Source organism: Calidris pugnax, unplaced genomic scaffold (assembly GCF_001431845.1).
Source record: "Calidris pugnax isolate Ruff unplaced genomic scaffold, ASM143184v1 scaffold376, whole genome shotgun sequence".
NCBI lineage: Eukaryota > Metazoa > Chordata > Aves > Charadriiformes > Scolopacidae > Calidris > Calidris pugnax.
In genome coordinates, this window is record NW_015091140.1 from 793,556 (window position 1) to 803,904 (window position 10,349).

Consider the following 10,349-nt stretch of genomic DNA (forward strand, 5'->3'; position numbering starts at 1 on the left):
AGCTCTCTGAATGTGTCACAGCTGTGGTCTTTGCCTATACTCCTCTTGATCCACATCTTCCAAAACAACGGTCAAACCATAAAACATTTGACTACTTCAAAGCAGAGGACTCTACAAAGCTGTTTCATTGTACGGGGAGGAACTCAAGCGGTATTTAATGCCAAGTTAAAGAGCACGACTCTTCAGCTCAGCACACAAAATATCCACTAGGAAAAGGGGAGATTTCTATTTTAAGCCACAGCTTCGTGGATGGTTTATATATTTTATATTACAAACAGCCTTAGGAATGTTTGAGGTGCTTAATCGGGATCAGATGAGAGAAAAGATTCCCAGTGCTCAGCCACACAGATGTGGGAATGTTCAGACATAGAACATGAAGCACCAGAATTCGCTTAAAAAAAAGAAGTTAAATCCTTATTTAACACAAGTAAGCGAAAGGTAAGGGGTGGGGGTCACATTCCTGATTTTCTCTTTTGAGATCCGAAATATTTTGTTTATCAAAGACCTAAACTTCAACATGAAAATGTATACAGTGCTGCCTTCTTATGGCTTAAGTTATAGTAATAACCCTTCAACAAGCCTTCTTATGGCTTAAGTTATAGTAATAACAGATTCATTTAAAATCACTACAGTAATCCTTCACTCTCAGGTGATCAGAAATCTTTGTTGGATTTTCTAGAATCCAAAGAGAAAACAGTAGAAAATCGTGTAAAGAAATGAAACATTTAATATGCAAGTAGACCGAAATGTAATACAAGGGGAAGAAAATCCTCATCAATAGTTTCATATCTAGGACTGCTAAATAAAATAACAAGCCACTCAATGGCCAGAAGTGGTGTAATATACTGAGATATTTATGCAAAGCTGCAGCAAGTATTCTGATAAAGATGGCAGCCATCTCAGTGAAACAAATAAGAAGTATTCCCATTTGCTCTCACATAAAAACCTGCCATTTGCATCTGGGAAGAAAAGGGAGAGAAAAAATCAGGTTTCAGATGGAGAAGGCTGAGAGCACTCAGGAAGTTCAGATGACTTCAGAGACAGAAAATGTTCAATAAGCTCATTCCTTGAGTTCAGCCTGCCACCTGGTACTACTGTCACGATTCTCTCCCTTGAGGGCCCAACTGCCTGAGAATTCCAAAGTGAGCTAAAGAAAGAAAAAAGTTAAGAGTAGAAATGGGAAAGTTCATTTCCATGAACTTATAGATCTGAATCTTTAAAAGATCCATTCAATTACCAGCTACCTCTTAATTGTCTCACATTTCACATCTGAGAGAACTAATTTATTACATAACACAAAAATTGGAGCATGACCAAAGGAAAAAAAAAAAATATATCAGCTTCAGAAGACTGTAGCACTAATACAGAAAGAAAAAAAATACACCGCTCTGCAATGGGAACAGAAATTGCCAGCAGCCTTATATATAGGCACAGAAAGGTAAAAATAAATAAATAAATAAATATTATCCAAGATTAGAGGGGAAAAAAAATAAATTAGAAATACAAGTAGCCAGGGATGTAAGCAATGTCAACTCAACCCCATGTACAATTGTCCTAAAGAGCAGGTACTTCACAGTTGTAATAAAAACACCAAACCAAAAAAGGCCAAAACATTCAGCGTATTTCTGGATACAGAATGACTGCAACCAGACTGAAATGAAATTTGTAGTATTCCATTAAAAGAAGAATTTGAAATCAAAATACAATAGATCAACAAGCATTAACACGACTGCCTTGCTTATGTTTTTTTAAGTCTAAAGGACATGCATTCAAAATTATTTAAGAAAATTGAAAGGGTTTCATAGAAAGCTTAGATTTTAGACACTGAAGAAGTTTAAAAAGACTGGAAAGCAACAGAGCACCTATACTTCAAGAGAGGAATGGAGTACTGACGGATCTAAACACCAGTCAGGCTACCATAACAACCTGATTCAACCTTAAGTGACTGAGTAATTTTTAAAAAGTGAAGTGCCAAATAACATACAACATGAGTTTGTCAAGAACAAGTCACACCAAGCCAAATTACTTCTTTTTAGGCAGACTACCAAGCTTAAATGGCAAGCAGAGAGATTTAAGTCTTGCTGGTAGTAAGACTTCGGACACTTCAATGTGTCATTCTGACAGACACAAATGTTTTCAGTGGGAGACTCCACGTTTACACGGATGCACAACCACTTTGAGGAAAAAGTTATTGTTAATTCTTTATCAGACTGAAGGAAAATTTCCAGTGGTATCCTGGCAGAGACTACCATACCATAATGCCAACACTACCCCATGGTTTTACTGATGACTCTAAAGGAAAGAAAAAAATCTGGAGATCACAAGTTCTGTCAACCCTGAAGAATAAAAGCACTGAAAATCATCTTTCTAAATTGAGTACCAGTTTAAATTGCTACCGAGTAAGCGATCGATAAAGAGAATTCAGTTAGGGGGTTGAGGGAGGGGTGGAATCAATGTAGAAATACAAAATAAGAATTACTCAACTGTCACAGTATGAGGCATCAGAGTAGACAACATCTTCAGCAAACATTCCAGCTCTATATTCCCCTAACACAATGACTACATGTAATTGCTTAGCTGAAAGAAGATATATCCTCCTTTTTTTAACTGTTTTTCACATGTAAAGCTTTTAATTGCTTCAGGAAAAAAAAAAAAAAACAAACCAAAACCAAGAACAACCAAAACACTGATGCCAGTGAAGAAGGGCTGTTATTCCCAAAAAATTTTCAAGTATTTGCTTTTTTTTTTTTTGTTTTAGCATGGTTTTGTGTCGTGTGAGGGTTTATTGGGTTGTTTTGCTTGTTTGTGTGTTGGGTTTGTTTGTTTGGGTTTTTACTCACTGCACAGGACTGAATAAAGTGAGCAAATAAATATTTGTTGTATTTTACCTCTTTAACAGGTTGATGTTCTATACAAAAGATTTAAGAATTTAAGAAAAGCCAAGCTACTTATTTTGTCTAAGAGAGCTACAGAATTTAATACCCTCCTCCCCTATCAGGTCTAACTTATTTAATAATTCATATTTTTCCACTGAACTGAGATGAAGAAGCAGTCTTCAGAAAGCATTAACTGTCATGAACTACATAACTTAGGTAGACCATCCTAAGGAAGCAGCATTTAAGTTGCTAAAGACAATGGTTTTGCTTTTACTCATTTGCCTTTAAATATTTACATAATACTTAGAAAGCGTTCAGCATTTGGACAATCTCCAGGGTTTTTTGAGACTTTTAAATTAATGTCTTTCAAAAAAAATACACAGGAAAAGGAAAAACTAAGGAAACTTTTTTTTTCCCCCACCACAATACAATGATGCAATGAAACCTTTCCTCTATCTGTAGCTTCATGTACTAGACCAATTTGTCCTAGTAAATTTCAATCTCTTTTATACATTTTTGCAAGATATACACAAAGTATCATCATGCAGGGAAACCATCTTTAGCAAAATCCAACCTCTGGAAACATTTAACTTCTGATCTATAAAAATACTGGAAGTTAACAAGAGTGTAATAATTTATGAACTTGCCTGTCAAGTATCTCATATTCACTGTCAGATTTGTACAGCGCTATCAGCCTGGATTCCATCAAAATGTAAATCTTTCCTGTGGCATTATCTAGAGTATATAAAATAAAACAAAAAGTTACATAAATCTCAATTTAATACTCTCATTTGCAGCATTACGAAACCTTTTAATTTATGCAGGATAATATCATATTAGCTATAAAACTGCCCGAAAAATCCTGCTGATCAACCACTAGTTTCCAGCTAGTTCTTCCCCCTGCAACTACTTACTCAACACTTTTCAAAAGTTAAATTTATCAGAAACTACAGGATGAAACCCAGTCTGCCAATTTTCAGTGTGGTTTTTTGTTCAAGAGGCAGAAATACCCTACCTTGTCTATTATCATTGTTCCAAAGAAAAGCAATTGAAAAGTTTCAGTATATGTAACTGAAACAGAGGGAAACAACTGGAAGATGCTACATAAAATCAGTATTAAGCTGACATTTGGGTAACGATTGCATTTTGACACCTTTCTCAGATTTACTATTCCAATCAATTTTTAAAGGAAGTAAATACAGATAAAAAGTGAAACATTATGAAGGAAACCCTTTTTGTACCCCCAAATAATCCTGATCTCTTAATTTCAATGCCAAGTTTTATTCAGACTACTACCCTCCCAACTTAGTCAGGGTCACTAACCCACCAGCAGTCAGTAAACCAGACACCCAAACCCAACGACTCAGAGGTGTGGGTGGTTTTTCTGAGAGTATTCAGTAACTCGTTTGGAGATGACCAAATTTACGTTAAAACCTCGGAAAACTGAAACATATTTAGTTTTCTCTTAAAACAAAGAAAACCTAGAGACCTGGAGTTCATTATAAAGGCCTCTGAAACTTTTTAAGTTTAACATCACCTTAGGCACATGTTAGATTCATGTGATTATCTTGGAACTGGAAATTATCTCTTTGGCATTTTTTTTACTGTATATTGAATGTCATTATTGACTTGACTACCTCTTTTTTTATTTTGTGCTAAAAATCCCACACTTCAGTCAGGTTGAGACTAACATGTGACATCTTGGGTCTGTTATGGGTTAAAAGTACAAAAGTGTTCAGTTACTGCAACTGAGCTGTCATATAGCAGTAACTTGCTTATGAGTCTGAGCCCCAAGAAAGGAGAGAAGAAAAAAAAACTAGGGACACCCAGCCACACTTTCCTGTCTCTCAAATACAGTGTGACTTTAAGAAGATAGATAAAACGTTTGCTCTTATTCTGTATTTCAGCTATCAATATTTTTTAGGCAATAGTCTGCACAATGCATGTAAAATAAAAAGAGCACAGCAGCTGGAAATAGCCACACAGGAAGTAAATCTCATCCTGCAAAATAACACTGATCCAACCCCAGCAAAGTGCTATAAATTTAGCACAAAACAGTCTATAATAGATACAAGTACATAATCATAGGCATTGAAGAAAGAATTGTTCATCATATGTCACCTTCAGTTAACACTTGCCTCTCAATTTCACGTATTGCAATTCTGGATTAACACAAAGGGCCAAATTACTAGGCAAGGTCCAAGGAGTAGTGGTCCATGCAACAAGAGAAATACTTGTGTCTTCATCCAGTGGGAAGCTCACAATCACTGAAGGATCTTGAACGTCCTTAAAAACAAGATAAAGTCAAAGGGGAAAAATGAGGGGGAAAGGGGAAAGGTTTACTGCAGGTATTAGTGAGAAAATACGGATCTAGGAAATAGTAACTGTCACTGCCATCCACCAAAAACCTATCTTGCAACTTGCCTACTTCATCACCATAGTGGTAGAAGATGAAGTGGCAGCATAAGAAAGTTTGAAGAGAACACCAATTGCAATGTTCCTCCATTATACCGGTGTAAATAGTCCGACAAGGCCACAGGGTTAAAAATTAAGATTAGCACTGGGATTTGGGGAATTACCTGCCAAAACACCAGAGAGCTGAGTGTCAGTTCCCTCAGGCACCTCTTATAACCCCACTTTAAAAGTTTATAATCCATCTCAGCTGTCAAGAAAGTCAGCAATTTCTCTCATACAGCTTCACAAAGCCTTTTTCCACCTTTTCCTCTAGAGTCAGCAGTAGGAAGAATAGCCATCACTTAAGAAGATGCAATCTCTTATTAAGAAGCTGTTGTTAACAAGGGAAAAAAGTCTGGGGCACTCAAAACCAAGAGTATGTCAATAGCCAATAGTAAAAGAATCTCAGGGAATATGATCTTTGTTGGCTACTCTATATAAAACTTCACCTCCAAATGAATATAAAGAATCTCCTGAAAACAAGTTTTTCTTTCAGACAAGTACAACCCTATTCAGTCGCTTCACGTTTCACTTATCATGAAAAGCAGATTGAAAAAAGCAAATCCAATCTTGCAAATGTGAAATTTTCACTGTTAATTTTAAATGCCAAATAAAAATGGGTGCCACACACAGACCCTAAACACAGGGATATGTCCCATCCCCTCATCACGTCTAGTGCAAGGCACTCTGCTTTCCATCCAGCATCATGGAACAGTTCGGGGCGTCACGGGACAGGCAGCTATTTATGGCTGAGCTGAGGGCTGCTCCAGAGGGAATTTTCTGTGAACATCTGGTGCAGTCAACAGGAAAACATAAATATTACATAACTCTGGGGCCGCGCTCGATGCCAAGCGAAGATCGAGCCATCGCTACCGTTCTGTCTCTACCAATTGTGAAACAACACTGCAGGCTATTCACTTTGCTTTCTGAAGCACTAAAAGTTGACCAGGTAGATAAAAAACCACAACTGGCAAGCCATAAAAAAATAGCATCCAGGCTGCCAAGTAATGACACTGTATAATGTTTTAGCTCTTCACAAAATTATGCTGCTTTCATCTGAAGACAACACTTCTTCAGTTAAATGTAATACAAGCTGCTGACGTAGTTTACTTGGGTGTACATTAGACACCTAACTCAGTTTCTAAACATGCTTCTTGTGTCCTATTTCTCATGATTTGTGTCCTGATTCTCACAGGATCGATAAACAGAAGCCAAAGCCTCTTTCCACGGTGAGAAAGACAACAGCTGCCTTACACCCAGGAATCACTGGTCTCACCAAGAATAAATCGTGTCAGCTTACAGACCCTCAGCATTTCCCTCTTCAAAACACCACCTCTAGCAGACAAAAAAGATAACTTTTGGATGAAGTGGCAGAGCAGCACATCCCACACTCTATGAGTTCTAGAGTAAGGAATCGCATCTAAATATTTCATTAAAATTCAAGAAAAGAGCTTTGTTTTATGGAAAAGGGGCACACACACACAAAAAAACCCCACAGATACAAAATAGTCTTTGTTTTAAAGAAAGCTCATTAATCTGAGTCTATATGAAATGTCAGCTAATAAGTAGGAGCCAAGTAATTATTTCAGTTTTCAGACAGACATTGAGATATCTTTGCAGGTCTCACTTTCTTAAATCACAAAGCCTTTATTCTTCAGTATGGTCAAATACCTCTCGGCAATACTGAAAGCTCTAGTATCTGTGGACTGCATTTTACTACCAGTCTATTTACACATTTGTTTTAAAAACACTATTTTTGGCCAGTGAATTGGCCTTTTTTAAGCAAGATGTAAAAAAGACCAGATGTACAATTTGTGCTAGCTCTCTGCTGTAACAACACAAGTGAAAGATTTACAATATAAGGATATGGAGACCTGAGTGGGGATTGGAAAGGATAGAAAACCTCTGTCCACAGACTAATGTGAAATTTGGAAAATTGGGACACAAGTTCTACCTTCACAAATGTGAACGTAAGTTCGTTGCAAATGAGAAGTTGCACCTACTATATCTAGTCATTCATTTTTAAAGGAATATCTTATAAAACAGAGTATATCATGCATTATATTAGGTAAAACATTTCCTGGAATATCTCAATCTAAATTAATGATTCTTAGAAGAGCTATTTTCCTCCTGCTCTACAATCAAACACGGCCTTTGACAATTCTTATTAGTCCCCTCACTGAAGATTTGAACTCTGCCAAGGACCTTCCTCTTTTCAGATCTGCACAGAGAGGGACAGCTGCAGCTCTCCTCTAAGTATTTACCATAAAAACCCAACACAGTGAGATATTCACCACAGGAGCCCAGAGAGTGAGAGTCATTTACCAGCATAAAACAAAGTACGTACTTTATACACCTGTAAGTAGTAAGAACAAGGGAAGAAGGAGAACGGGGAAGAAGGCTAAGATCCAGTGACCCAAAGAAATACAGCACACTGTATTTTTACCTACATTTTTACTATCAATTTGGAGTGCTATAATATGCCTGTGTAGCACCAAGCAAAAAATACTGAAGCTTTCCAAATCCAAATTGAAGACAATAGAGAAATCTGATTGCAGCATATAACGTACACGTATACTGACTTACCTTGTAATTCTGATGGGACTCAAAGTTTGACAGTGGGGTGTTGCACGCAGTGGAAAAAGGCATGACCTTAACACCTCTGTACACCAGTCCTTTGTCATACAGTTGCTTGAAAACCCACCTGGAAGTAAACAAGGAACATGGAATAGCACTTGACGCTTGAAATTCAGTAAATCAACTGCAAAATGGGATTCTGCTCTAGCTGGAGTACTGTTCTGAATGACATCTTTTTTAAACAATCAATCATCAACTAAAGACAATATTTGCAAGTCAAAAGGAAAGAGATAAATTGATTGCAACTGTATTTCTGGCTGATTTTTAGCTTTAGCTGATTCTACCAGCTTGGTTTTCCATGTGCTGACTGCACAGCACATTATTAATCAGCAATATGAATTTGTGTTTCATCCAAATACTTTCTCAAACTTCTTGAATATAAAGACCACCTTAAATTTGAACTATTAACAAGGCTGAAATCAGTCATAATTTAGAGAGAAGACCAATAGTGACATGGCTGCTTGCTTATCACAGGATATTAAAGCACCTTCTACAGCAACCAGTGCTACGTAAGAGAGACAGGTACAGGTTAGAGACACCTGCAACCCACTCCGAATAAATCCTGACAATCTGAAGAGCATTTTTCACACAAGGGCACAGCTAACCATGCGAAGTAATGAGCTCAGTGTTATGGTCCCACAATTTACATTAATATTCCCCTTTATTAGCTCATCTCACTCTGGACTCAGCTCCTGTCCAAGATCAGAGTCTCACATCAAGCTTTAGCTCTCCTTCTGAAATCTCCAATACAGCCTGTAGCATGTTTGGATCCTTACATCTTCTTGAAATACTCAAGACAGCACATAATATTATAATATGACAAATTAAGTCAATGCTTAAGATGAACAGAAGTTGGAAGAGAAATGTACTTCATATAGCAACTCATCAAGTCTCCACGTGATGGACAAAACCCTACATTTCTCTCTATCTGAATAATGCAGGATTTGCTACAGGATCATCACTGTTTATCAGCTTATCAGGTCTCGCTGACTCACACACTTAGTGGTACAGTCTGCAGGTTGGCTACCTTAAAAGCAAAGGCAGGAGATGGCACGCCTTAAAAAAATCATGCCAAATTCAACTCAAAAATCAGAGTTGCCGAGTCTGGTCATTTGAATTTCCACATCCAAATTGTTAAACACTGCTGACTTTAAAAACTGCTTCACTCAAACTATGTTTTCTAACCATCCTGATCACTTTTCTGGGTCCCTTTCCAGATAAATAGCTCATTGCTAAGCAACCAGCCCCATCCTGGCAAGCAGCACGTTTTTCTGCAGGCTGTCATTTTGTGCTTGAGAATTTGGACCTGGATTTAAGTCAGTGTCTTGCCTTCCATGCATGAAATCCTAATCTTCAAGACAAAACGCAAGGAGTTTATTGCACTGATTTCTATCTGCAGCTTGAAACAAGAATATCCAAAGATATGCACTGGCTTGTCATGGAAGTCATATGGTATGTTAATCAGAATAATTATTATCCTGCAGATCAGACAGCTGGAGACAGGCTGTCTTATGGAAAAGACATGCAGTTCACTCAGATTCATCCATGGGCCTTTAGTAAAAGTCAAAACTTTCCTATGAGTGGTCACTAACATGAGAAAAATTATATAATCTGAACTCTAAAATGAATAAAGACCAAAAAAATTGATGCTCAGCAGCATCAATTTCTGACACAGAGGAGCCAAACGCAGAAGTCCTTCAGAGCTGTGCACTTCAACAGAGGTGCCTTAAGTACACAATTCAAGAGTAACCTTGTTAAAGTAATAAGTGCCACCCACAGGCAAGTTGTGGCTGCCTGACCCCTAATCCAAATTCAAAACACAGCAGTGAGTGCATCTGTTTTACAACAAAAACTGCATCAACTCACATAAATATAAATCACTCTTCTATAAAAATGATTTGCGAATATAGTTTCATCAGCTTTCAGCATATAAATTTGAGCTGGCTAATTGCAGAAGTTTTCGTGCAAGTTAAAAAATTTTAAATGTATGCTTACCACCTCAGAGCATAATTAATGCAGCCTGTGACAAGTGACAGCAGTTATACTGAAGGTGTTCTACGTGCCTTTCAAAAACAGTTAACTAAAATATCTATAGAAAAAAGCTCCACTTCATCGCTGCTTTCTAAAGAACACTGCCTACTAACAGCACAGAAGAAAACTACTCAGAGAAACACTGCATATTTAATTCAGCTGTAAATATAACTGTAAACTTCAGGAAAGGTGAACGCTAGATGGAGCTGCCAAGTTTAAAATCCAAGCCAGCATCTCCCTCTCGTGGTAACCCTGCCCCACTGCAAACCAACTGCTCCCCACTTCTTCCACTGCCCAGCAAAAAGACGGGTTTTCAAACCGCAGCATTCTCCAGACAGGTCATAACCACCA

At 37.5% G+C, this 10,349-nt stretch overlaps 1 protein-coding gene across 3 annotated transcripts in view; it reads right to left on the bottom strand.

Moving 5' to 3' along the window:
• The window catches only part of IARS (isoleucyl-tRNA synthetase), a 155,915-nt gene that overhangs the window by 106,013 nt on the left and 39,553 nt on the right, over positions 1-10,349 (bottom strand). For all 3 annotated transcript variants that reach the window (XM_014958674.1, XM_014958672.1, XM_014958673.1), the window contains 3 exons: positions 7,917-8,034; positions 5,015-5,162; positions 3,524-3,611 (listed from right to left, as the gene is read on the bottom strand). In XM_014958674.1, coding sequence (XP_014814160.1) covers positions 3,524-3,611; positions 5,015-5,162; positions 7,917-8,034 — 354 coding nt within the window. The remainder of the gene's footprint in view (positions 1-3,523; positions 3,612-5,014; positions 5,163-7,916; positions 8,035-10,349) is intronic.